This window comes from Aythya marila, assembly GCF_965140915.1.
Source record: "Aythya marila genome assembly, chromosome: 3".
Lineage (NCBI taxonomy): Eukaryota > Metazoa > Chordata > Aves > Anseriformes > Anatidae > Aythya > Aythya marila.
In genome coordinates this window covers 16,138,640-16,165,882 of record NC_139044.1, presented here as the reverse complement: position 1 = coordinate 16,165,882, position 27,243 = coordinate 16,138,640, and the positions used below count along the sequence as shown (strand labels likewise).

General features: G+C 41.8%; 1 protein-coding gene across 1 annotated transcript; it reads right to left on the bottom strand.

Annotated features, from left to right (window-relative positions):
* Positions 1 to 909: 909 nt before the first annotated feature.
* On the bottom strand, positions 910 to 26,120 carry LHCGR (luteinizing hormone/choriogonadotropin receptor; the record flags this gene model as incomplete). Its single annotated transcript, XM_082756047.1, has 11 exons — positions 910 to 2,164; positions 4,183 to 4,263; positions 6,663 to 6,848; positions 7,842 to 7,916; positions 8,787 to 8,855; positions 11,103 to 11,180; positions 11,267 to 11,341; positions 11,890 to 11,964; positions 13,156 to 13,230; positions 18,566 to 18,637; positions 25,966 to 26,120. 11 exons carry the CDS (start codon positions 26,118 to 26,120, stop codon positions 910 to 912), a joined length of 2,196 nt encoding a protein of 731 aa, XP_082612173.1.
* Between the last annotated feature and the right edge of the window lie 1,123 nt (positions 26,121 to 27,243).

Below are 27,243 nucleotides of genomic sequence, written 5' to 3'. Positions count from 1 at the left end.
CTGCTTTATCAGCTGGGAATGGGATTGGAATGTGAGTGCTGAGGAGTCCCCAGAGTATCCTGAATGCCACTGGCACCAGTGACACTGAAGGGAGGGCAGATGTAAATAATGCACGAGATTGTCCCTGGAGAGAAAACAAGCAGCAGCTATTTGCCTGTGCAGGCAGCAGCTATCCTGCTGCTGAGAGGGGGCCTTCACAGTTTATGAGATTCATATGTGTGTATGTGCGATATCCAAAATACAGTGCTTGGTGTTCTGTAGCTATTGCATCTCTTTCAATTTGCAGATCATGCATGGCTGCATATGGGTTATTTTTTATTTTAAAGTAAATGACTTACAAGCTCTGACTGAGATCTAATGTAATCTGTGAAATTGCTAGTAACAGAGGTTCAGCAGGTCAACTCCTCCTTGGCGACATCTTTACAACGCTGCTTGATGAACGCTGTTCTTTAACTGGGTGTATGTGGCTGTGTAATTGGAAGTTTCTGTTGATGAAATGAAGGGAGGCGTCTAGTTTAGTGCCCTTTCTTTAACCCAACAACTCCAGCATAGCTAATAGGAGTAGAAAAAGAAGGCACAAAAGGTAGCAGACAGGCTTTAAATACCACAGGGAAGCAGATCTGGAAAGAAAGGAGGCAGACTGCAGTCACTGCAGTACACATTAACTTCAAGAGCACCTTGACTACTGGACTCCCCCAGTCGCCCTGAAGCAGCGTTTCACCTAATAATCACCTTCCATACCTATCATTACAGAAGAAAAAAAGGGAAAATACCACTTTGAACCTCTGAACAGCGTTGTTGCATAAGAATTATTGACTTGTGTTTTTATTTATTGTGAGATGTTTAAGATATTGTAAGATAATCCCAGGTCACTGAAATAATTACAGCTGGCACTGTGAGGTGCTGCATCTACTGGCACTCCGGTTGACTTTTTTTTGTAGGGCGCCGTGTCTTGTACGGCTTCTCTAGTGCTGACAGAAGCAGCAGTGCTTGTGAGGCCTTGCTGGGGCCTGGGGCCGAGCTGCCATTTTTGCAGTTGGAGGCGTAAGCAGAGAAATAGTTCATCCGGTAAAGCTCCGCTCGGCTCTTACAGCAGCCAAGCTTGCTCATCAGCAGAAAGAAGTCCCTTTGAAATGCTTTGGTGAAAATTGCGTACAGAAATGGGTTTGCGCAGGAGTTGACCGGGTAAAATAAAACCAACAAGATCTTGGAGTTTGTCACTGTGATGAGAGGCACCTTAAAGGCAGCAGAGATAGCAAAGAAGGAAATAGGGGCCATGCAGGTGAAATCCGTGAAGATGAGTATGGCCATCCTCTTGGCAACTTTGGTATCTTTATTGGCAGCTACCAGCTCCGGGTTCTGGACAGCTATGTATATCTTGATGTAACAGGCACAAATGACAATGAAGGCTACAACATTGAGCACCAAGATCAGCAGTATGTAGGCTTGGGAAAGACCCGTTTCAATATCCATGGGCAAACAAATGCTGACCTTCATGTAGCTGCTGACCCCCAGCAGCGGCAGCACCGCGATCAGGATGGAGAATACCCAGCCACCGAGCATGATCGGCACGGCGTGCCGCAGCCGCAGCTTGCGGTCCAGCTGCATAGCATAGGTGATTGTGTGCCACCTCTCGATGGTGATCACCGTCAGTGTGTACACGGACAGCTCGCTCGCAAAGACGGTGAAGAAGCCGGCAGTGCTGCAGCCGCTGCCCGTTTGCCAGTCTATGGCGTGGTTGTAGTACTGGCCGCTCGTCTGGGCATCGACCGAAGCGATGAGCAGCAGGTAGAGTCCCATGCAAAAGTCAGCAAAGGAGAGGTTGCACATGAGGAAGCGGGGAACTGTGAGCTTGTAATGGCTGGTTATGAGGACGAGGAGCACAGTGAAATTGCCAGCGATGGCGAGGATGTTTATGAACCAGATCAGCACCCTGAGGAAGCTGTATCCCAGGATGTCTTCACAGGGATTGAATGCGTCTGGTTCTGGGGTGCATGTCAGTATCTTAGGCTGACAAAAGTCATACTCGAACTCGAAGCCGGTCATTTCACTATCATCAAACATGTCTGAGTAGCTGTAAGGAAAAGTTTCTTCATCTGCTGCAAGCGCATACATGTTCTTTTCTGCTGACCACAGCGATGTGTTGTAAGAGTCATCTCTGTAGCTATTAAAATAACAACCCCCCCAAACAGAAATGAACTATTTGTTGCACGTTGCTTGCACTCTTTTATAAAAATACAACAAATTAGTTGTTTTAAAACACTTCCTAGACTTGTTTCTACAGGATGTTTACATACAATGAAGCCCTGTAAGGATGCCTTTTGTTTAGGTACAAACTTAGAGAGCCACAGAAGTCACGGTTACATCCATTCGAATGATTTCTCATACAACTTACCAATCTGTAAGTATTTTATCTTCATTGCCCTGCAATTGAGCCATCTTTCTCGTGATGCCAGTAGAGTGCAGTTCAAATGATAGAAGCACTGGTATTGATGGACTATAGGCTTGATGCATATAGCTTTGTCAGGTAGTTAAAAAAAAAAACAAACAAAAAACAACAAACTAAAATACCTAAGGATATTAGTTCTGCTCATTTGCCTCAGGAAATGTACTTATTCAACAAAGTCCTGAGGCTATGTACGGCTTGGGAATTGCTGAGGAATTTGATCACAGTATTATAAAGTGAGGATTAGCAGCTGTGCATGGTTAACAAGATAGAGTGGTATGTCAATAGCTAGAAATATATGAAGTCTAGGCTGGAAAAATGCCTAACTATAAATATCTTCAGGTGTTTAAAATAGTTCTCTAATCGCTAGGTCATCAATAGTGTGGGGAGAAGCCTATGAAAGAAAGTACGTTTTAAAAGTAAGCACTGTTCCTTCTGATGCCTATCTAGAACAGTTGTTGATTTCGCTACTACCCAGTCATCCCAACCATGAGTGTTCGGTGGGCAAATGCTCAGTCTGCAATGTGAGACCTGGAAATCATCTCTATGGAGAACAACTCTGTAAAATTTATAGGTTTGGGACAGCTTAGATTCAAGATTAAACTTCTGAATCTCCTGAAGCCTGTAAGTTAAACTATATTTCTGGAGCAGGGTCTTAACTGACAAGTGAAGCTGGGCTACTTTTCAAATATTCATGTTTGGTAAATAGGCTTCCAATCTTGTTATAGTACGTCTTCTTTCCTTAGATGAAAAACTGCTTTTACTTGCCTGGTTTAAACTGGAAGAGTGGGAAATATGTTTGACTTTACTTACCAATTAAAATTAATTGTGATTCTCTGGGAGGCCATGTAAATGTGCTGCAGCTGTGGCTTTATAAAGGACTGAATAAAACCCAACAGCAAGTGTAGGAAGACTCAATAATCAGCAAACGAGATACTGTCTAAGGAAACCTCTATCTGCAAGGATCAATCACATTTCAGCTGTACTGGATGTGTTGGCATTTTGTTTTTCAAGACTTTGTAGTGATCTGATCCCACGTTAGGGCTAAAGAGAAGTCCCAAGGTCTCCCATTTAGCAGGAGAGGGATGGATAGTTCCATAGTCCTTAAACTTGTCCATGAATTAACTATTTTTAGTGCTTGTGACACCCAACACAGCCAACACAACAGTTTTGATGTTTGCCTTTCTCCCTGTCCCATTGGATGCTGGTCATACAGAACTATGATGATGTGGAAAGACACATGTAGAAGACGGTAATAAATTGCATGGGCTTAACCAAACTTCTAACTCAGGGACTCTGTACCATGAAAATCTATGGCCCAAATGATGATGTACAATCTTGTAATTATTCTATAGGTAGGCAAGAAGTATTAACACTGGCAGCTCTTCTTCTGATCAAACAGAACCCTACAATTATCTCTGGGCCTCAAAAGTCTCCAAGTAGGCCCTTAACTTTGTTAAATATTTAATCAGTGTTTCAAGAGCCTTTCAGGAATTTGGAAGAGAAGCTGGGGTGAGTAAAGCCCATGAAATTATGTGTTGTTTTATTTTTTTACCCTTTTGAACATCACAATCACAAATTTTGGTTTAGTGGTAGTAGAATTACTACTGTGCAACTTGTAAGGGTGACTGAATTGGAAAGAAAAAAACATGCTGTTCTAGAAAAAGCACATGAATAGCAGGAGGGGAGGGTCCGAATTTGCTACTTCCAGCTTCTGTATGCAGAGCGGTACTTACAATATCTCCCTAGTTGGTTTCCTCATTGTGCTTTCACACTGTTTGGAGAAGTTGTCAAAAATGGAAAGCAAGGAATTTTGTCTGAAACAAGAATGGAAAAGAAAGTTTGAGTTTCAGTCTGGATTTTGGCCAAATTCTCATCTTCCTTGCAACGGATCTTCATAGACATGTAAGGTAAACTGGAATTGGGCTCACACAGTGGAGACATTCATGCAGACCTCTGAAAGCAGGGAGGGGAAGGTCTAAAATGTTGTGACAGTGGGCAATACCTCATGGGGGATATAGGGATGGTCTTTCAGCTTGTTTATTGTTTATGATTTACTCATTGTAGTGAAATAACACGAGCTGTAAGTAAAATAAATGTTTTGCCTTATGATATACTGTATGGGACGCTTTCTCCACCAGTACGAACAGTAGCAGTTAGGCTGCTTCTGGAGAAGTGTATCTATTAACAAATACCGGGAGGCTTACCTGGAAAAGAACAAATTAAAAGGCCACATACTTGGAAAAATCTCTGGTTTTGAGGCTTTTAAAGTTATGGGCCAGATACTCTACTGTGTAGCCTTAAGAGAATCAGGCATGTGGAAACTTACAGAAAGTGTTACGTATGACAAAAGAAATAAGGCTTTAAGATACTAGTCTTAGTCCGAATGTGATGCTTAGAAGTTGCTTTTCTTGTAATTTTTTGAAGATGTGTCATAGCCAGTTGAGTTTTCCCCCATTCAGCCCAGAGATCTCAAGAATATTTGGTGTGAGAATTTCATTTGCCTAACGTTTGTGATTTAAGCGGACCTGTTTGCGAGGTCAGATATACTTAAGACTTTGTCACCACGTCTCTCTGCTAACACGGTGCAGTCCACAGGTGGTAAAGAATGGGATATGAAGGAATGGGCAGGGGTAGTAAAAATATATGAGACAGGGTGACTGCACATAGAATTCAGGGCAGGGTAGGGGGTTAGAAGGAGACAGAAACAGGCTGCATTGCATGGTCATAAGAATATGTAACCACAAGAAGAGTCTTCCCTGGTTAAACTGGAAGGTCTCAGTCTCTGTAGTCTCCTGCTGTCATCAGTAAATGCCAAGGAAAACAGAGATGTGCCTCTCGTTCCTTTATAGCTGCAGACCACATAGAAAATAATAGCCTGCTGCTTGTATGAGTTTTTCCAGAGGTCAGGGCTGTGCAGATATGTAACACATCAGCAGTCACCTGAACACTTCTGATGCCAGGTAGGAGCACAGTCTAGTTCCCTCACTTGCAGGTTTGGTTTTTCAAAGTTGACTTAAGAAAACAGTCACTGAATATAAGAAAGTGACTTCCTAGAGCACCTCTATTTTTACAGAGCATGATGATATGTTACAAGGCCAAGCATCTGAAAATTAATAAACATGAGAAACGCAGTTATCTTTGCAACTTTACTTTGGTCTCGTTTCGCATATGTGCAATGGTAATTTTAAAGTCAGAATGAATAAAACATTTTTTTTTGTCCCAGAGTTGCCTCTGCGTACAACACGCTGAGAGACTTGCACTGGGACTGAATCAGCATTTGGTAGCGATGGAAACCCTTGACTATAGGATCTTTGCCTTATTCTTGTAGAAGCAGAAATCACTTATTGAAGTGACAAGAAAGCATAACATTACCCCTAATTTTACCCTGAAGATTTGGATTCTATTCCTATCCTTGCAACGCAGCCCTGATCTGACCACATGCAGGTCACACTAATCACCTCACACCTCACGACTTGCTGCTTGGTACACATCTTTACTGCAGACTTCATGTGAGATAGGTGAGAAGTGTGGAATGCTCATAGCTCATAACTAAACTAATTTGGAGTTGCTTTGGCTGACTACAGCCAGCTGAGAGTTGATTTCTTTGGAGCAAAAATGCTGAAAATTTAACTCCAGTTGTCTCAAATTGACTGTGCCAAATTAGTGGATGGGAAATGCTCTCTGTGCCACAGTTTCCAGCTGTGAAGTAGGGAGAACAATGCTGTCTACTGTCATCTGAAAGGGCTGGTACTAAGCTGCGTGTAACTTCTTTCTGCAGGCTTGTGTCAGGTCCTTATTTCAGTGAGAAAGTGAAAGCCTGTCTTTTCTACAAGATCATTACAGTACCTGCATTAAATAAACTGCTTAGCTAAAGACTGCATTTTTTTTTTTTTTTAAGGTTGAAGTGCTCTTGATGGTAGTGTATCTTCCAACTGGCTTTTTTTTTAACTGAGATATCAAGAAAAATACAAGCTTTCAGCAGACTTAGAATAATGTCCCTGCTGGCAGATCATGGATGAGACGTATTTCTCCAATAACAGGAGCAGAAATAGCTCTCCTGGATTTAGGGGTATGTTTGGAGTGAGGCCTTGCTACAGTCCACAGCTTCCTTGCCACTGGAGCAAGGATAATCCAACCCCGCCAGCTAAACAAAGCAGGACTGCCATCTTGGAGTTTCTGAAGTCCTGCAGAACAGTGTGCTATTTGGACTTACTTCTCTGTCCTCAAGTTTCGAAAAGCACAGCAGTGGCTGGGATACGTTAGAACAGCTTCCAGAAGACTGCTGAACTTATCCAGAGTTGGCAGCCTCTTCAATGAATATGATGATGTTGCATTTAGGATCTGAATGGCCTCGAGCCCGTAACTAGGCAGGGACTCCAATGCCGTTGAAGAAATATCCCTACAAAACAGAGAGCACTCTTGTTTCTTTTCATACAGATAAAAGCAGCGCCGAAGTGTGAAGAGAAGATAGCAGTGACTCATTTTTTTTCATGAAGGCCTACATCTACAAAGCCACCCAATGTCCATCTCAGAGATGTAGGGTGTGATACTGCAACCCAGCAGTCCCAGACAGGCAAGGGGCTGGCTTTATCCTGGTGGAAATCAAAACCTACCATGTTGGGCCTTGTTCTAGATATTTTAATTACATGGTTAATAACTGAAACAAACAAAAGAGTCTCCCATTCTTGCAAATACAAACTTCAGTAGTTTGGCTTAGAGTAACTTCAGAGGGGCTGTTTGCTTGCATGAGGAAAGGCCAGTTATATGACCGAATATTGTCAGAGTTAGGCCATTAAACAGGGAAAAAAAAATCTACAATTGTGAGAGTGATGCTAGTAATGCTCTGCACTGCAAAGCACCAATGAAAGGAATGCAATGGCATATGTGGCACAGAGAGCTATTTACAGAGCCGCCCGTTGGGTTTTATTGCATGTTGCTTCAGCCAGTGCAGCCCTCAAGTATGTACTTGACTAACAAAGCATGAGAAGGATAATATGTTTTATTCTGCATTGGCTTATACCATGTGATCAACTCATTCACTTTTATAACCAAATTCTAAAATAATATGTTGTAAAAACATACGCATCCTGCCAAAATACAAGTTACTTAGTCATGTCAGGATAGACACAGAGAGAGAGTATCAGTAGGATCTGACACAAATATAACTAAAGCCACACAAATCTCTATGGGGCAGAGGCCAAGGCTAAAGCTGTCTGATAAGTGTTTGTTGTGGTGCTGCCTGAGTCTTCTGCCCTGCAATTTCATGGCATCTTATCGATATGTTTCCATTTTACACACAGAGGGTATCTGATCAAGCATGTAGTCCGCTTAGCAAAGTGCAGTTAATGGGGGATGTCTACACAACTAGATAAAGGAGGGGTTTGATGCTTACAGGACATCTGGCCCCGTGGCCCCTCGCAGGGCATCATTGTGTATCCGCTTGAGGTTTCTGTTGTCCTTCAGAATTCTGTGGAATGAAACATCGAGTCTTTACATCTGCATTTTGAAATAACTTCTCTTTCCATTACTTCTTCTCATCCATTTGCTCTCAATCCTTCCTTCTGTCACAGTGGTGATTTTGCAACGCCTGGTCTGAGAGCATTCATATTTCTCTAACCTTTCCTCCACTGATACCATCAGACTGTTAGCATCTACACCTAATTCTGATCATTTCCAATTTCTTCTGACTTAAACCAGGAACAGCCATTCTGGTTCCTTCACTGCAGCAGCAGTGTACAAAAATACAACAAAAATTTTGCCAAAACCATGAGGCTAGTCCCAGGGTGTGTGCAATTGATTTTAAAACTGCTGACATTTCCAGGTGTAAGATGAAGTTTCCTGAATCTGGTCTACAGGTTCAAGCTTTCCACTGCTGCTGCTAAATTTAGGAATTTATTAAATTTTACTTAAAAAAGAAGAGCTTTTCTCATAAAAACTGCAGCTTTCTAAGGGATAGCAAAACAGCAAATGCCGCAGGATTGACAACTAGGTCTCAGTGACACTGATGCCGCAGGATTGACAACTACGTCTCAGTGACACTGATATATTGACTTTTCTAATGGGTATCATGAAATTTAAGATGGGCAGTTAAGATGAATGAAGAGCTTGTGACTGCATTTGAGCTATTTTCTAATAATGTACTAATCTACTATTATCTACAATAGTAAGGTCTAGCTGAACTTCTAAGGTTCAGCTAGGCAAAGTGTTAGACAATCTTGTCTAGGCCCTGCTTTTACTATGAAAGGTTGGACAAGATGATCTCCGAGGTCCCTTCCAACTTGGGTTCTTGTACAATTCTGTGGCTCTTTTAATTACCAAGGAGGGGAAGCATACTCACAGTTGATTCAGCTTGGTTCCATTGAAGGCATGACTGTGGATATCCTCAAATCCATTTTTATACAGTTTGCTGAAGATTAAGAAAAATGTATAAGGAAAAATATTTGGGAAAATACGAGATTATGTTATTGTACTACGGATTTCAAAACTTAACACTGTATTCATTTTAAGGATTAGAGGGTCTGGCTTATAAAGAATATAGCTAACTATGGGATGACTGCCATTAGCTCTGAAATTAGCATAAAATTGAAGCTTAAATGCTTTCCTGTTTACGTCTTTAAGAGCAAGGAGCTTGGTGCCCACCTTGAAGTGAGGCCCAGAATCCAGACAGCATTCCAGGTGAACCCTTGGCACCAAGACAACAACCTACAGGCAGAAGACCTGGATTTTGTGGTTTAAGTAGGTAAAGCTGCAAAGCTGCAAGAGTCAGAGAAGTGTCAGATAGAAAGCTCGTGTAAATCCCAGAAGGTATTGCTGGATTGTGGATCCCCTATGGGCAGACCAATCTCCCAGCAGCCCAAGTGAGAGCTTTGCAGTGAAGCAGGGGTGAGTGATGCATCATCCAGCAGTCAGCGAGTTACTCAAAGTAGTGCTGCCAGACCTGAACAGTGCTGTGGAAACCTCACCATTCCCTGCACTGCACAGGGATGCTTGCTGCCAGCCCTGAGTTTTTGATTCCCACTCTGGAGCCAGGTACCAAATGGCTGGACCCTGCTGTACCTAAGACCTGGCTACTTTCCTTCATTAGGAGATCTAATCTGTGGGTCTGTTTTCACAGAGAAAAAGCCATTTCTGATATTAAGTATTTTTCAGTATCCTTTGTATATAATAATTTGTATTTTTTTTTCTTTAATATCAAGTCCTAATACAAAATGCGGTGCTATTTATAGAGGATCCTTTATCTCTACAAAAGTTTTCTTGTTCTTTTTCCACTTGTTGCTGGGAGAGCAGAAACTAGGGGTATGAACCTACTCCCAAGAATAGCTGGCTACATTTGATATGAGGAGTCTGTCTTGACATGGTGCTGAAATTAGTGATTTCCTTAAAAAACACAACCATGTTGTAGTATTGATTCCCTGTCCTCATGAAACACTAACAGTTGGAAAGCCTACATTAGCTATTTGTAATGCAAAGTATTACTGCAGTCTAAATTTACACACTCACAGTTAACTTGTGCTTCACTAGGCCATGCTGCAACAATTGGAATTATTTCAGCTAATTGTAGTTAATTACAAGGGGTGGAGGTAAAGTGTAGCTCTACAATTAGAAAGCTGCTGATAAGGTAATTCTTTTCTTCTATCACAAAAGAGTAAGAAAAAAATGACTGTTAGCTCTTTCCTGGCTGTGAGTTAGACACTCTTCCATTTAATACAGTTCAGACTTGCAGTAAAAAAAAAAAAAGAAGCATCTTTCTCCATCTCTAGCACGTTTGTTTTCTTGTACCATTAACAGAATCATCATTTTGCTGGAGTTATTTTGTGAACTTGCTAACAGGAAAACAGCCCATAAGATAAAATGATGCCCTCAACTGAGCCATTGCTCATCTTTAACATCAGGTAGTAGTTGTCTTTGGTCACATTTAGGCTTAGTTCTTCTAACATTTTCTGAAGGTACTGGTCAATACATCACGTTTGTGTTTAAATTACTATTGTGCTGGCACATCAGCCTGATGAAGGGCTTAAGCCAGCCAGCTGCAGTACTTGCTTATGCAAGCTCCAGCTCATTTCCAGCAACAAACATCCATGGAGAATTGTGCAGGTGTTTTGGCACACACACTTGTGTCAAGACAAGGCTCCACATTTGGATGTATGCTGCGTTTTTAACATCACTCTGGTCGGTCTGCAAAGGTTGGTGTTATTTGCTTCCAGACTGGTCTTTGTGCTAAAAGATGAAGGAGGCAGCCTGCTGCTGCCCTCTATTGCTCTGCTGGTCCTTCCTCAGCCCTGAATTTCAGCCACATCCTGCTGAGAAGTACAGTTTGTGATTTGGGCTATTTCTGCCTTTCTTCATGGAAGTTTTTGTGAGGATAGAGGTGCTGCAAAATCCCTACAAGGCTCCTGCTGTGCTGGCAGATGATTTTCTCCTTGGTTTTCAGTGGCTTTTTGCCTTCCTTGTATGGAGCATCTCAACATTAAACTCACCTGTCTTGCAGGACAACTGTAGCAATGAATCCAGTTTGCTAAAAGGAAAGTCTTGGTGTGAAGACAATACAGACATATGGGGCTTAATTTCAAGATTCTTATAAAGTGGAGTTACTCTCCTCAAACAGCTGTATTATCCTCACAGAAGGAACTGGATCTAACATTGTTTTACTCACAGTGTCAGTGATTCATTGTTCATCCCCTGGAAAGCATTTTGTGGTATGGTTGTCATACGCAAGTTATCACAGAGCTCCCTTTGGGAGGAAAAAAAGTTATTTGTCAGTGATACAAGAACAAGATGGAAAGACTCACAACTGGGCTAGGGTGGGTCTTCACTTACAAGATAAAATGAGCTTCTGATGAGAAGATCTGTGTCAGATCTGGAAATTCTCTTATTCCAGTGTTACAAATGCTCCTGGAGAAAAGCATGATTTACAGGGGAGAAGGTTACCAGGCTAGAATGCAAGGACAAGCCAATGCTGCAGGTATGAGCTTAACAATGCATTAAAATATGAGTGGCAAATATCGTAATTTTTAATTAGGCTCCAACTGTGTTTGTAAGATCTGTAAAAACTGTGTGTAGCATGCTCAGGCAGTATTCTGGAGAAGCAGCATATGTCCTCTTGACTCCTTAAGTGCAAGGAAGAGATTTTAGTTATCCCTTTTGTGTGGTATCTTGTCTAAATGAAAACTTTAGAAATAAACACTTAGCAGAACTAATTGGCAGACTTTACTGTTTTGTCCATTACTGCTCTACCTTGGGTTAATTTATCTTCTTGCTTATTAAAAGACCTCACTATTAGTTAAGTGCACATTAAAGCTGTTGTGTATGATGCATGAACTTGTAGTGTATCATAACGCATGAAAAACTTATTTTTTTTCCTTAAAGTCTTTTCTGTGATTTGTCCATTCCTTCATGGAAAAAAAGAACGCAAACAGAAAAGTAACAGAATGCTTTCTTACAAGTATTTTAGCCTTGGAAGGTTTCTGAATGCTCCGTCCTCAATGTGCAGCAGATTTTTTGTGTTCAGAATTAATCTGTAATGAGGGAAATATATGTCAGTGTTGTATTGTTACACACCTGGAGGGACTTGAATTTCACTAGCAATTGGCCTTGTCAGAATCTGACATGTGCAGACTTTGACAGAAGACTCTCATGCTGCAAACAGACTTTCTAGAAATATGCTACAAGTGCGTTTTGAAGCAGTATTGATAACAAAATCAGGTTATAACTGTTAGGTAACCAAAAAAAGATGTCTCCTTCAGGATTCAAACATTGTCTTGTTAGTCTCCTGTAGCTCTTTAAAGGTCTAACTTAACTTTCTTGTTTTGGCAGACAGGTAAATGACAAGCTATCCATACCTGGTAGGTGAATACATTAGGTCAGATCTTTAATTTCTTACCTATACCCACCATTGATTCCAATGGAAATTAGACACAGTAAGAGGTGGACAAACCTGTGTCTGTTGCTCATGTGAGCAAGCAATTTGCTTCAATGGAATTCACATATAAGAAAAAAAAATAATTGTCCTCACTCAGTTGCACCATTTTTAAGCCACTCACTGATCATGCTGTGGGAAAAACACTGTAATGAGATATTGAATCAAATGTATAGTTTCCAATAGTTTCACTAAATATTTAGTGAAACAATATTAGTTAAATTAGTTAATATTAGTTTCACTAAATATTTTGGAGCATATTCCTAGCCCTTGCTTTAACTCACACGCTCTCTCAGATGGCTCTGCTAGGCACATCAAGCTTAAAATCAGTACATGTTCTGTTTGAGTAATATTTCTGAGCTCAAAAGAAGAGCTGCATACTAAGCAGACATATTTAAATACTGTAGGGCTTTGAAAACTGCATCTTCAAAAAGAAAATGTTTTTCTCTTCTATTGTTATCTTGAATGATTTCTCCACTTAGAAAGCTTGATACTGCTGGTAGAAGTAGACACAGCGCTCCCATCCTGTCATTGCATTCACTGAAAGCAACAGGACTTCACATACACGGATCAATTTGCACGATCTAGATCTCCAAGGCTAGACCTTACAGACTGTTCATTATTTTATATGGTACTTTGGAGAGAAACATTTGTCATCACAGACCTCATCCAACACCAGCTGAAGTAACATAGGAAGATTTGGTCCAGGGATACTTTTCTGTAGACTGTTTACTCCTTGATGATAATAAACCACAACATGGCCGCCTTTTTTTTTTTTTTAGAGACTTACATTTCAGACAGAGCAGGAAGGCTGTCAAATGCGCTTGCTTCTATTCTCTCTAGGGAGTCGCTCTGAGAGATTTCGCTGTAATGAAAAAGGCAGACACAAAGCAATACATTAACAGAAGAGATACCAGAAATCAAGTTTCCACTTTATATTTGCTTCTTTTATATATGGTTTCCCCCCACCCCATGCCCCAATTCTTGTTTTGCAGCAGTGGCCATGCCTCACCTCCAAAATCCTAGGCAGTAGGGACTGAGAGAGAGAGGCATTATTCTGTCTTGGCAAAAGGTTATGCCAACCATTTGGAATAAGAACATACAGGGCAGCCAATCTTCATTTTCTCAGCAAATTGTAGGTAAGGTAGTGACTGAGGGCTGAACTAATACAAACAAAGTAGTCAGCCCAAGCCTCTAAGCCTTTTGCTCCTACCATTGGTTCCACTTAGTGAATTTATTTGCGTAGACAAAGATGTAGATAACGTTCACAGAGCCTCATAGACTGCTGTTAAATCAGGGTCATGGTCATCTAATTCACAGATGTAGAGACACACAAATACATGAATATGCATTTAGTGAACTTTACAAATAATTTTTGGATTTAAGTATCATTTTCATTACATACATAGAAATTGAATGCAAGTAGCTTTTTTCCATCATTACACAGATCAACATGACTGTTTTTGTAGGCATTATACAATTTTGACATAACTACATGTGTGGAACAGGGGCATTGTTAAGAACAACCGATGTTGGATACAGGGAAAATAAATCCACTTCTTTGATGCTTACTAAATCCTGCTAGATTAAGATTCATCTATATTATATATAAATAAATATAAATTATTGTGTATATATACTATATAGAATATATTGTATGTGTAATATCATAGAAAAATTAAGGTTGGAAAAGACCTCCAAGATCATCTGGTCCAACCAACCCCCTACCACCAATGTCACCCACTAAACCATGTCCCTAAGCACCACATCCAACCAACCTTTCCTTGAACACCCCCAGGGACGGTGACTCCATCACTTCCCTGGGCAACCTGTCCCAACGCCTGACTGCTCTTCTAAGAAGGAATGTGTCCTAATTGTTATAACTGTTGAAGAGTAGTGCTCTTTGTCCAATTCTTTGTTTTAATTGTTGAAGAGTAGGGGCATGATGTTTCCATTTTTCCACTCAGCACGGAATGGCCTGACTGCCAGAACTTTTCAGCTATGATGGAGAGAGGCTTGGCAATTCCATCAACCAGTTCCCTCAGGACCCTAGGATTCATGTCATCAGGTCCCGCAGACGTGTACCTGTTTAGATTCATCAGGTGGTCTCGAATGTGCTCTTCACTTACAGTGGGTGCTACTTGGATCCCCCAGCCTCCATCTATGGGTTCAGGTAAATGAAAAACTTGGGAAGCCCTTCTAGCAGTGCAGACAGAGGCAAAGAAGTTGCTGAGTATCTCAGCCTTCTCCATGTCTATTGTTCCCAATTACTCAGATATAGATACTCATTCTTAATAAGAAATTATCCACCTATAATCGCGTACCCACTACTATTTTCACCCCTCGGTCTATTTTAACAAATGTTAAAGGTGCATGGTGGCCCTTGGGGACTCCTCCTGTCACCCCAACGCAGCATCCCGAAGGGAGCTGGGTCCTATCTTGTGCTCTTCCTCGAGGCTCTGTGCAGAAGGGCTGCCACCTCTCACACAAGGGCTGGTGGATGGGAAAGAAGCAATCGCACAACCCCCGAGAATCAGCAAGAGTTCTTTATTGCCGGGTGTTTGGTGGCTCCAAGCTAATGCTTGGGATGGAGCCTGAGTGACGATGAGTAGGGAGCTCGCCGCGCCCTGCTGAGAAGCTGTTGGTGTTCTCTGATGGCACAGAGCAAAGACGTGCTGGGGTAGTCCCAGGTCTGATGTGGCCGAGGTGGATCCACTTCCATGGGCTCCTCCACCTCTTCTTGTGGACCCGGCTCCATGGTGTTAGGCGGGAGGACAAGCCAGTCCTTGCCTGGGACTGCCCACACGGGGTGCCTTCCAGCAGGAATATTTACAGGCCAGGGTGCTGAACCAGGGGGTCGCCCAGCCAGTGAAGCTGTCTGAGGAAGCACTGAGAAGGATGGCAGTTAATGAGAGGAAGATGTGTCATGGGCAGAAGGACAGCACCTCCGGCACAAAGGACACCAGTGCCTGGGGGATGTCTGGTGCCTGGCCCACAGACACATATCAGTGATATCATTGGCACAACAGTGATGCGGGGAACAGGCTGGCCCCTCAAACATTCAGCAGCAGGGGGCCTGGGCCTAACCAGTAGTGCAGTGGTGGCGTGGAGCATGAGGCAGACAGCCGTGGGGAGCAGAGGCATGCCTATCGGCCAGAACGCAGTGTGGGACCCAGCCATGGCCGTAAAACAGATGGCAGCATTGAATCCATGCCTATAAATGAACTGGAGAATGGCATGGGACCTAAACGTGGAACTGGGCGACCCCCTGGTTCAGCACCCTGGCCTGTAAATATTCCTGCTGGAAGGCACCCTGTGTGGGCAGTCCCAGGCAAGGACTGGCTTGTCCTCCTGCCTAACACCATGGAGCCCATGGAGGTGAGTCCACAAGAAGAGCCTTGCTTCTTCTCTAGCCTTCTTTCTGCCACCTACGCCGGCTCTCAAAGGACCGAGTAGCTGAGCAAGTTGTGGGCCAGCTGCAGGGGGGCTATTTTGTAGGGCCCAGGGCAAAGGCAGGGAAGCAGTGGCCACTGTAACCTCAGCAAGCCTCTGTGATGTCCAACATGAGTGGCCCAAAGGGAGCTGTGCTGGGAGCAGCCTGGAAGATGCGCTCATGTGGACGAAGGAGGAGGGTTGGGGGTGAGCAGAGGGCCCCTTTTCTGGGGCTGGCTCCCCCAGGCCAATTAGCTTGCCAGAGAGAATGGCTGCCCCATGCAATCCTGCCTCAACCCATTTTCCTTCAGATATCCAAGGGTTAGAATCTCTTCTTAACAAAAGAAATTACATGTACTGGATTATTTCATGTGTTGTTTACAGATGTTGTGAATTTTCCTCTGGATCTATTAATATTCTCAACTTCAACTATGTAAGCATCTGCAAATTTCATCACAAAGCTGTTTTCCTTGCCTTTGTGTTAGGAAGCTACTCAAATTCAGCTCTAATGCTGTTCTTTCCAGTACTATATTCTGTATATATGTTCTATATATTAATTATATATCAAATATACAACTATCATATATTATATAATTATATATTAAATATTTAATTAATATATTCTATATATAATATATATATTAATCTGCATATGTAGGAGAAAGGTCTTCAAAACATTTTTTCCTGACAGAACTGACTGGTATGGCACACAAACTAAACCTAACATTATACTCTGTCAACAACAACAAAAATATTTTCTAAACAACTGAAACATGTCTATAAAATTAGATTCATTATTATGACAGACCTGAAAGCTATCTTACTTGAATTGTAATTATAAGAAAACAATTCCTACTGATGTTGCTATAAAAACCCTTAGACCATTTTTTTTTCCATTTTTAGTAGCAAAGGGGAATTCATAAAGAAATCATATATTAAGTATGTATATATTTCTTACAGAAATATTAATGACTTTTTTCCATAATCAGAATTCAGTAAGATTGATATTTTTGATAGTGCAATGGTTATTCATGAATGAAGATGGATGTAAAACAAGAGGCCTGGTGAGCACTTGATCCTAAGAGACTCAGGGGCTTAGCTCATGCACTGGGAGGGATCAGTACTTGCAGTACTTAAAATGAAAAAAAAAATCAGGTTCAGGTTCTGAATCGTGAAACCCCAGATCCCATGCTCCTTCCACGAGATCCTTCCTACTTGCCACTGGGTTCCCATTTACATATGTCTGAGAGAGTTATAGCAGTGATAATAATTTATCATCTGATTTGCAGTTGGTGATGAGTTGCCAAATAGATGATTTAGAGATTTTTGATTTAAAAATATGCATTTTTCAAAGTAACACTAAATCTCAATAAAATTATGAAGTGTTCTATAGTTTTACATCAGACAAATACATTGATTTCTATGCTGTTAATTTGGAGAGATGTATTAAAAGGACACAAAGAAATCAATTAAACACTCTTATGGAAAGAAAAATGTCAACGAACAAAACATTCTCTATGAAGAATGGGTTATGCATACAGCTTGGGAAAATTTAGCGTCAAATCATAAAGGTAGGAGAACCTTTTTAGATTTAAGTTGATCTGCCATCTAAAAATGGTAAGGTCTCATTAATCGTTCAGATGTAAGTGAATGCAAGAATGCAGTGCCATTAGATTGTACTGTAATACATGTACTTCATTGTAGTTGAATAGATAGGGACATCATTTAGTTTGTTTTCTACTTTCTAGAGCTACAGAAACACAGGAATTTATAATTTGGCCAAAATTGTTTAACCAATGAACACTAAAAGCTAAACCAGACCAACTGAATTTATTTAGATGTTTGCACTACCCTCATCCTTCTAGTCTGCCTTCAGGAATGCACCATTAAAGGGTTTCCTATTTTCTCTGTTTCCTGGATAATAGATTATGTAAATCTAACCTATATTTTAATAGCTGATAAAATATGTGCTTTTTATAGGTGAAGATAATTCTAAAAAGCACACCTAGAATAGGAAGCACCATTACCTGTGCTGCTACTTTTAGATTCTGGGGGAGTTCATTCCCCTGTTCTGTATTGCACTGGTGTGGCATCAGCTGTCCTTCAGTGAACACCCCATGCAGATAAAAAAAAAAAAAAAGTAATGGAGACCCAAAGCTGCCATCTTTTGGTTGCAATAATGACAGAAATAAGGGTGAGACTAGTCTGCCAAGCCTTCTGGTTGGAGTCCTTGATATAAAACAGATACAAAGCCAAGGGAGGGGAAGCATTATGTGCAAAGTTACAGTGCTTGTAAACTGTATCTTCTAAGAAGAGGATCAGTCCTACGGATTCCCTGCCTCACTTACCTCACAGTGCATAACAGCAAAAAAACCCTTATTTGAGTATTTCATAAATGTATAATCACAGAATACCATAGCTATCATTGCAGCACTAACATTTTATGACAGAAATCTCCTCTACAAAGTGCCTATCATCAGTTATCAAACTGAATCCAGTTCTCTCTGACATGATTAATGTTTCATTATGTTAAGCAACTGTTAAAGCGTACCTTTTCAAATAACCTTTTACATACTGCTGATAAGAAATTATTGGCCTATAAAAATAGCTTATTCTTCCTCTGATTTTTTTTTTTTTTTTCACCAAAAGTGGTTTTTAGCAACACATTTTTACATTATTGTAAAAAGACATTATTTGTGATGGAGGTTTATGACAGAACTTCTAGCAAGACATTAAGGAAAAGTCTACGGAAAATGTTGTGAACTTACATGATGAAGGCATCTCTAAGTCCTTCAAATGCATGTGATGGGATTACTTTTACAGGAAGATGAGTAAACGATCTGAAAAAAAAAATGAAAAGAGGGAGGAAAGGATTGTAAGGCATGGGGTTTCATTGTTTACAGATTGTACACTGCATAGAGAAACAGTAAAGCTTCAAGTCACTTTATTTTGCCTACAGTTCTTTGTACCTCTACGGCTTGATCCCTTTACCACTGATTTCAGTTAAACAAATTTGAGGGCTATTGTGTCAGTTCCTTAAGAGCATAAATTTGAGATTTGGCTTGGTCAAATTATGATAATAATCATAAACTTTTAGAAAAAAAAATATAACCTTATGAAAATGGGCTTCTATATTCACAGTCAAATGAAGCTAGAGGCCATCTGGAGCTATTTCCTCAGAAAAATGTGGCTTTAATGTAAAGCTTCCTCTATGAAACAATGTTTGTTTGCATTCTTTGGACCATGCTTTTCTCTCCATAATACTGCTGTAATGTTGTGGTGTGGCATCATGAATTCATCAGAAAGCCTCTGGCTATATGCAAGTGCTTGAAAAAGTCCAAATTGGGCCTGATGTATTTTATGTATTTATTTTAAATTGCAGCACTGTGATTTGCTGATTGAAAGCAAGTGTGCACTTTCCTTTTTACATTTTTTAATTACTCTCACTGAGATGTTAATGACACTGTGGGAGGTAGATCTTTTTTTTTTTACCATTCTACTCCACATCTGAATTGTAGTCCTTTTAGCAGCCAATTTACAGCCATGACCACACTCTCCCTGATAATAGCCATAGCAAAATATTTAACATATTTCAAGACATTATCTCTGTGCAAAAAGATATTTGCTCTCTTTTGTTTTTTAATTACAGATATCTAGTCAGAGACATTTGTTTCCCATCCTTAAAAACACCCTGTCAAGGTTTTTTGACCGAACTGTTTCTGTTCTTCTAAAAAAAATTTTTTTTTTCCTAATTTTGTTATAATCCTTTATATGAAGACAATTTAAAATGTTTAAGAACTTAAAGTTCACTATAATGCCAGGCTGTCACACATATTTATGTTTTGGGATTACCAATCTAGATGTACTCCGGAGACTGGCACCAATTCCTTGCCACAGTCCAATATGATCTTTGGCAAATCATTTAGTTTTCTTACACCTTGATTCCCTGTCAGTAAACTGGGAATAACAACACTTCCCTACCATATAAGCAATGCTGTAAGAATATGTTTGTTTTTGACACCACTGGGATTGGGCCATACTGGTCTCTATAGACATATGCTGGCAGGTTGTGTTGTGTGTGTGCAGGAGCTGTGCTTAAATCAGAAGTGAAGCTAAGTTGTATGTCTTGAGAAATGTATTTGTCCCTTGGGGGACAGAAGTATGCAGAGAATCCTGCAGCAGGGATCGATAGGCAGAGCCAACAGGAAAACACCTTTGGGAAGAAGTAAAAAGTAGAAGCTGAGAAATTGCTCATCTGTAGCCTTGGCAGCAAGAACCTCTTTATAGCTGTACCATCGACTAGAGCTGCTTGGAAAACAAAACATACCTTTTTGTGAGTGTCTACACACACACACACACACACAAAAGCAAAAACCCCTACAGTGCCCGTCCCCCTGCCTGCAGAAAATCTTTGGCACCAGTGTTCCTCGCTTAGCTACCTCGGCTCTGGAATTCAATTTAAGTGGGATAAACCAGCACTTTAGCTGTAACTTTAACTGTAGTTAAATTGCATGGCAACACTTAATCCATTCTGTATTTCAACATAAATATATATATATATTTTAAATCCTTGTGAATTCACCTTGACAGCTGAAACCGTGAACTCAACTGCATTGACATTACCTCATCCCATTGACAGTCTCACAAAACAGCAAAGGAACAAAGGAAGAAGGCAATTCATAATCAAACATCTCTTAATCCTCAAAGTACTGCTGTAGCACACAGAGACAGTTCCACATCAGTAAAAGTATCCTAAATTTACCAAAAAGGTGTAAAATGTTTTCACTCTCTTCTTGTCTGCTTTACCTTTGTAGCTTGCATCTCAAACCCTGCCTGTGTTAAAGGGAAATAGACGATGTCTCTTTCTAAACTCTATAAACATTTTGAAGATCTGCTAGCCGCTGACCAAAATCCAGACTGTGTACATATATAAGCATTTAGGTTAATACAGTTTTGGCTGTTTGGTGCAGGTTTAATTCTTTCTGAAACCCAGAATAAAGCAAAGCCTTATCTCCTATGCTGAAGCCTCTGCTATTGAACATGACTGATGTTTTTGATAGCACACAGTGCAACCCAAGCAGGTACTGGCAGGAATTAAATATCGATTTCTTTCTGATAGCACTCAGATTGTGATACTCAGATGTGACCAGTTATTTGTCTCTCAGAGCTGGGAAGCTTTTGACAAAAAGAAAGAACAAAGTGGGTTTTACAAAGCTTTTATATATCTAACATTCTCATGCTACTAGCCGACTTCCATAGCCTTTGAAAGGAGGGCTGCATCCATTTTTAATACAAGTTATGAACGCCAGTTTGAAAGAGTGTTGTTAAAGGATGAACTTTTATACTTTTAAGAAAAACTGGCATGTTTCTTTCATATTTGATACACAATAATTCATGGATACTCACTCCTTGCATTCAATGGCTGACAATACTGCAACTTCAGATAATCAACAGGCATTTCATCCTTGGGACTTGCATCCAGTCAATGTGTACAGAAGGGAGTGGGGAGACAGCCAACCATTTAGGCTTTGAGCAGTGCCTAGCATGTCTGTAAATCCAGCTGGGTTTTCTAGGCAGTAAGGTTTGAAATTGCCAGGCTAAATACATGTAAGACTGTCAAATGACACTGAGAGTGACAGGAATTGTGCATAGATTGACCAAATCCTTTTCTTGCTTGGTACCTAAAATACCATCCAGCATTTGTTTCCTGTGTTGTTGTTCTGAAATCATAAATTTAGAGTGGATTTTTCATAAGGATGGTTACCTTCCTGTTAATAGGAATACCAGGGCCAGTAGGGACGATGAGAGGCATATAAAGAGCAAACTGCCTGTTTCCCCTGCTGTAAACATGTAGAGGTACCACCTAAGAGCTCTTTGGAAAATTCTTATGGAGTGGTCTGTTCCAAAGATACCCTGGCATAAACCCACTGTCATACTTTTTTATTAATTCTGGGACGTAATTAAATCAACTTGACTCTGCAATTTTTATCTGCTAAAAGATAAACTTTTATTCCAGCACTACCACACAGACTCAAGCTCCAAGAGGAGCTTTGGGAGGTCTAGGTGCCCAAACACCACATGACCACCAGACAGACAAGAATCCAGCTGAAGAGGACTCAAAGCCCAACTCACTCACACTGCTGAAGAAAATCCCTGCATTACAGACACTGGCCTTTGGAAAAGAGTGCTTAGTTGCACATAAAAATAAATAAATAAATACATAAAGAGCACAGGCTTTCTTTGCAATAGGTATGAATATTACTGCAGCTGGGTTGGCAGATATATGGTTGCATCACTGTTTTGTAGGATTACCCAGAACTGTAATGCCACAAAGGTAGATTCTTGCTAAGAGTGGCAAACATTTTATTCTGTGGTGTCCTTGAACTTAGAAGAATTGAGTATTGATTGACTGAAAATAAGACTGAAAGCCCACCATTTTCCCAGAATTTTTATCAGCTTCTGGGGGCAATGTAAAGCATTGACATTGATTTTTAAAGCCTTGTAGATTGGGCACTATCTACCTGAAATGGGAACTATGAGCTGGATGTACCACACAAACAGTCAGAGTGCTTTTAGCCAGGTGCTAGTAGGTGACACATTATCTCCTACCGAAGACATTTTATTCCTGAAACTGAATTCCACTGTCAATCCTTAAAAAGCCAGGTATGCCCACACTGAAGACATGGTAGAACTGTCTACTTATTCAGCTTTTGCCCTACAGCTTTGGATTGAGTGCCTGATACTAACCATTTGCCACTTGCTCTGATGCAGGAGCCCTGCATGCTGGGGGAACACAGGCACAGCAAGGTGAGCTTCACTATGAAATGAGGTTTCCAAAGGGGCAGAAAGGTTTTAGGTATCCAACGTCTATTAATATACAGCCAGAGTTGGGTGCCTGGCCATTTAGACTCTCTTAAATAAGCAAAAGGATGTAGATGTACCATGAAGCTTCAAATGAAGAAAGCATATGTTTTGTTTCAGTGGTGTATTAAAGGTTATTTTTCTGCTGAGACTAAGCAGACACATAGTTGCTATAGCCAACACAGCATACAGAGGTGTCAGGATAATGGAGTTTCTCTAGTGTTTGCCTAGTGCCCAAATTAAAAACATGATCTTGAGAAAAATGTGATCAATTCAGAAACATATAAACAAATAATTCTGCAACCTTTTGGCACTATCGTTGGAAGATTTAAAAAATCTTCCAGTGATAATACGACTTGGCAGGTCTGGTAAATATAACCTGTTGAAATTTTCCAACAAGATATGTGCTTGAACTGTAAAAAAATAATATCAAAAGTACGTTTGAAAGCACGGATTGTGACAGCATCAGGGCTTGAATTACTCGGGTATAGCTGGCATTACGTACTGGCGTTTATTTTCTTGACTATTCTTGGAAAAAGATGATCTTTAAGGTCCCTCCCAACCCAAACCATTCTTGCTTCTATGATATACCATGACTCCTCTGGTGCACCACAAATATGACTACAAGGGGATAAAAGTAAATTCCTCTTGCTTTGTCTCTCATATACAGAGCTGGGCAGGGGGGAGAAGAGAGCTAAAGACATACTGGTACAGTATGGAAAGCCAGAGTTAGGAAAATGATAAAGCTGGGAAAGATGTGCCACAAGAAAGCAAGAGAAGGAAAAACGACACCCAAGTGGGTAAGAAAATACTAGTATGAAAATCAAAGTAAGAGAATAGGTGAAAGGAGAGTAAAAGAGGTGGAATAGTAACTAAAAAAAAAAAAAGAGCCAGAATACATGTACACATGTATGGTTAGAGACTGCATTTATTATTACAGTTTTGTAATTGTAAATAATAAACTATATACTATTAAAAAAAAAATATCAAAGGAATGGAAATTCAGTAGTGTATTTCCAGGTTCAGTATAAATCAGGTTGGATGTGGCCTGAAGTGGGATGTGGAAGCAGAAGACACAGCAGCTGGAGAACAGCAGCTGGATAAAATACTTAATGGTGCTCACTGTGTGCTGGCTGCTGCTGGTGCAGTGTAGTCTTTCAGGAGAGCTGTTGGCCACACTTAAGTGAGGTGACCATTTGCTCCCCATTTCTCCTGTTATATTTGTGATGTCACATCCATCCTACTGACAGTGGGTGGCATGGGAGTGACTTTTGCTTGGTGTCCCACCCCTGGCATAGGCAGCAGGAGGGATCTCACAGAGTTGTCTCTCTAGCTGGGGTCCCATTAACTTACTAAGCAGTGAGTGTTTGCTCTGTGGGGGTGTTAAACTGTGGGGTGGGGATTATAACTCAGAGGGGAGAGGTGCCCTATGGCAGCGTGTCCCACTTGACATTCATGCACTTCTGGAGCAGATGCAGCAGGAGGACATGCAGCCGATGGCTGGGATCCGGCCCTTTTTGCCATACCCCTCTGGACATAAAGGGCATTTCCAGGAACTAAACATGTCTGCAAATGCAGACTGAAAGAGAGGGATTTTTTTTTTTTTCCTTTTTAATGTCTGAGTATAATATTTCACAGGAGTACTGAGCAGAATTGTGGTTGAACTCTTATCTGACTGTACCGTTGGCTTCTGCAGCCAGCCTAATAGTTGTGCTCTGCAAACAACTGCAAAGTTGTTATAGTAAAGGTTAAAGGGAAAAATCCTTCCATTATCTTTGTCTATCATCTACCCTGTTGATCTGAGTGAAATATAATTGGAAGTGGCCATAGGCCACTGTTTTAACCTGGATCATTGAGGTGGGGATGTGGTTTCTTCTTGGAGTGACAGATAGAAAAAAAAGAAAAAGAATAAATAAAAAAAAAAAAAAAGAGAGAGAGAGAGAGAAATCACACACATTTAGAGCTTTTGATAACCTTTCTGAGCTGTGATGTGACTACAGACAGATGTGCAGCTTACTAATGAACGCACTAAAGCCCTGCAAAAACTGGCCTTCCCATCTGCTTCTGCTGCAGCAGGGATCCTGGATGTGACTGATCCCTTGCCCACTCTGTGTGTGCTACAAATGCCATGAAAGCAGTGTACTTGTTGCAAGAGGTATGGAGAATTTCTCCAGCACCCATGAGCTTTGCTTCCTCTGACACCAGAGTAATGCAGGGAAATGGGTAGGAAACAAACTCAGGACAGAGATGTTTCTCAAAACTGACTTTTCAGGAATGATTTACATGGCTCTAAACTAACAGAAATTAGTATTTCTTGCACATATCAATTCTCAAGCTAGAGAGAAAGGAAAGAGAAGATCAGGGACAGCATCATCTCTGGGGAATTTCAAGAGCATATGAAATTTACAAACAAATCAGATGAAAATGTAAAACAATGGCTTTGTTTCCAAAAGGGGCACAATAAGAAAAATCCAACCAAGGGATCCTCGAAACAGCAACTATCTTATCTGTTGTTCCTCTAATCCCATATTTTGACGCCATGATTGTTTAGATAAGTGCCGCAATTGGGCTTGTAAACTGTACAACAATGCTTAAATACTTACAAATATCACGTATTTGGTCTGCTCTGCTAGATTGTGAGCTCAGAGCATGGTGTTGGAGTGGGGTCAGGGGATCCCCGTGACTCCCTTTTGTTACAATTCTGCCCTAATTCCCAGGGGTGCATTAGGCAGAAAGACGCTATGAACCTCTTCACAGAGAGCCCAAGAGCTGTCAGAGCTCCTGGCAGCTTTTTGACTGCTAGGGCTGAGAACAGATGTCCGTGAATCGGACCTCAGAAAGTTGCAACACGTGCTGACAGTGAGTTGGATCGCAGAAGCGAGCACCACTAGGGTTTTGCTGCTGAACCACAGAGGCCTTTGAATTGCACAAGCTTTGAGAGAAGAGGCAGTGAGAAGACAAGCAGATTTGTGAAAACAAACAAACAAACAAACAAAAAAAGAAACAAAGAAGACAGAACTGAAGGAAGGTTTAAGAGCAGATTTCATCCTTTTTTAATCCAGTTCCCTGAAAGTTATTCCGGCTGGTTTCGGAACACGCAAGCCAGCATTTGCCATAGGAGGAGGATAAACCCAGCAAGTTCCCACAACTGCACCGCCACTGCACCTTTTGCAGGCTGCCAAAAGACCCGCACCGCCCCGGACACGGACCCCGGCTCCCCTCCAGCCTCCAAACCCCGCGGGTTAGCCCCATCCCGAGGCCAGGCGGTGCGGGGCGAGCCCCCCTGCGCGCACCCCGCGGTACTTACGCGCGGGCGGGCGCGGGGCGCGCCCCGGGCGGCGGCGGGGGGCAGCGCAGGGCGGCCTGGCTGCAGGCGCAGCGGTGCGGGCAGCGGCCCTCCGCCGCTCCGGGCATCATCATCATCATCATCAGCAGCAGCAGGGGCAGCAGCGGGGGCAGCATGCCGGCCGCACCGTGCCCGCTCCGCGCCTCGCTCTGCCCGCAACCCGCGGCCGCCGGACCCCCCCGAGCCTCCCGTCCCCGCCCCGGGGCGGGCTCGCAGCCCCGGGGGCGAGAGGCGTGAGGGGGATGCTCCGGGATGCGGGGGGCCGGTGGGAGCTCGTTTCAGGTTGGAGTCCGTAGCGGGGTCTTCCCGGACAGCTCCCGCTCGGCTGCAGTGCCCGGGATCCCCGTTTGTCCGGGTGTGAGCTGCTCTGAAAGTTGGTGTCCAAAACCACGGCGCTGTCCCCTTAGCCGGGTGAACGCTTAGGGTGCGGATACAGCAGCCTCCTGGTGGGTGGCAGTGACTGGGGTACCAACATCTCTGGATATGCTCTTATGACTCCATGCACACACTGATAAAGGTTTGTAATTTGCCTGCCGAGTGATCAAAGAGAGTATTTCAGAGTGCGTGACTTGGTGCTTTGTGATCACTTTGAGTGAGTGGATGAAGTAATCGTGCCCAGGACTAGCTATCTCCCCAAAGGTCCGTTCATTTTGTAATAATAATTATTTTCACACAATTATCACTATTGCTATTGTTATTTTTTTAATGCTGCTATAGTTTATAGAAGCTATAGTCAGAAATCAGGACCCTATTGATGGCAAGTGATGGAGAAACACTCACAAAACATGACAATTGTTTCCCAGAGAAGCATTTGCAAACCAAGTGTAAGGGTATGGTAACATCATCAAAAACTACCTTATCTAGAGGTTCCTTGAAGGAAAGGTCAGAGAATAAAGGAGGGGTTAACCAGCATGACATGGGTTTTGCCTGAGACAACTCTTTGAATTGTTGCTTTGTAATCACAGCATCAGATAACAAAGACTTTTAGAGGTTCAGGCATTTAGGCTCAAAATGTGAGACAGCAAGTGGGGCATGTGAGACGTGCGAGATACTGGGTATCCCTGTATTCTCAGTGGGGACTGGGAGCAGGATATGGTTAGCAAGCACTGGGCAACTCCCCTGGACTTGCCCCAACAGCATCCCCTGTGTTCACCTGGGCTGGGAAATAGAACAAAATTTTAGGTGGTGGGGTAGGGTGACAAAGCCCAGCTCTGCTGTTCAGCTTGAGAGTGCCACCAT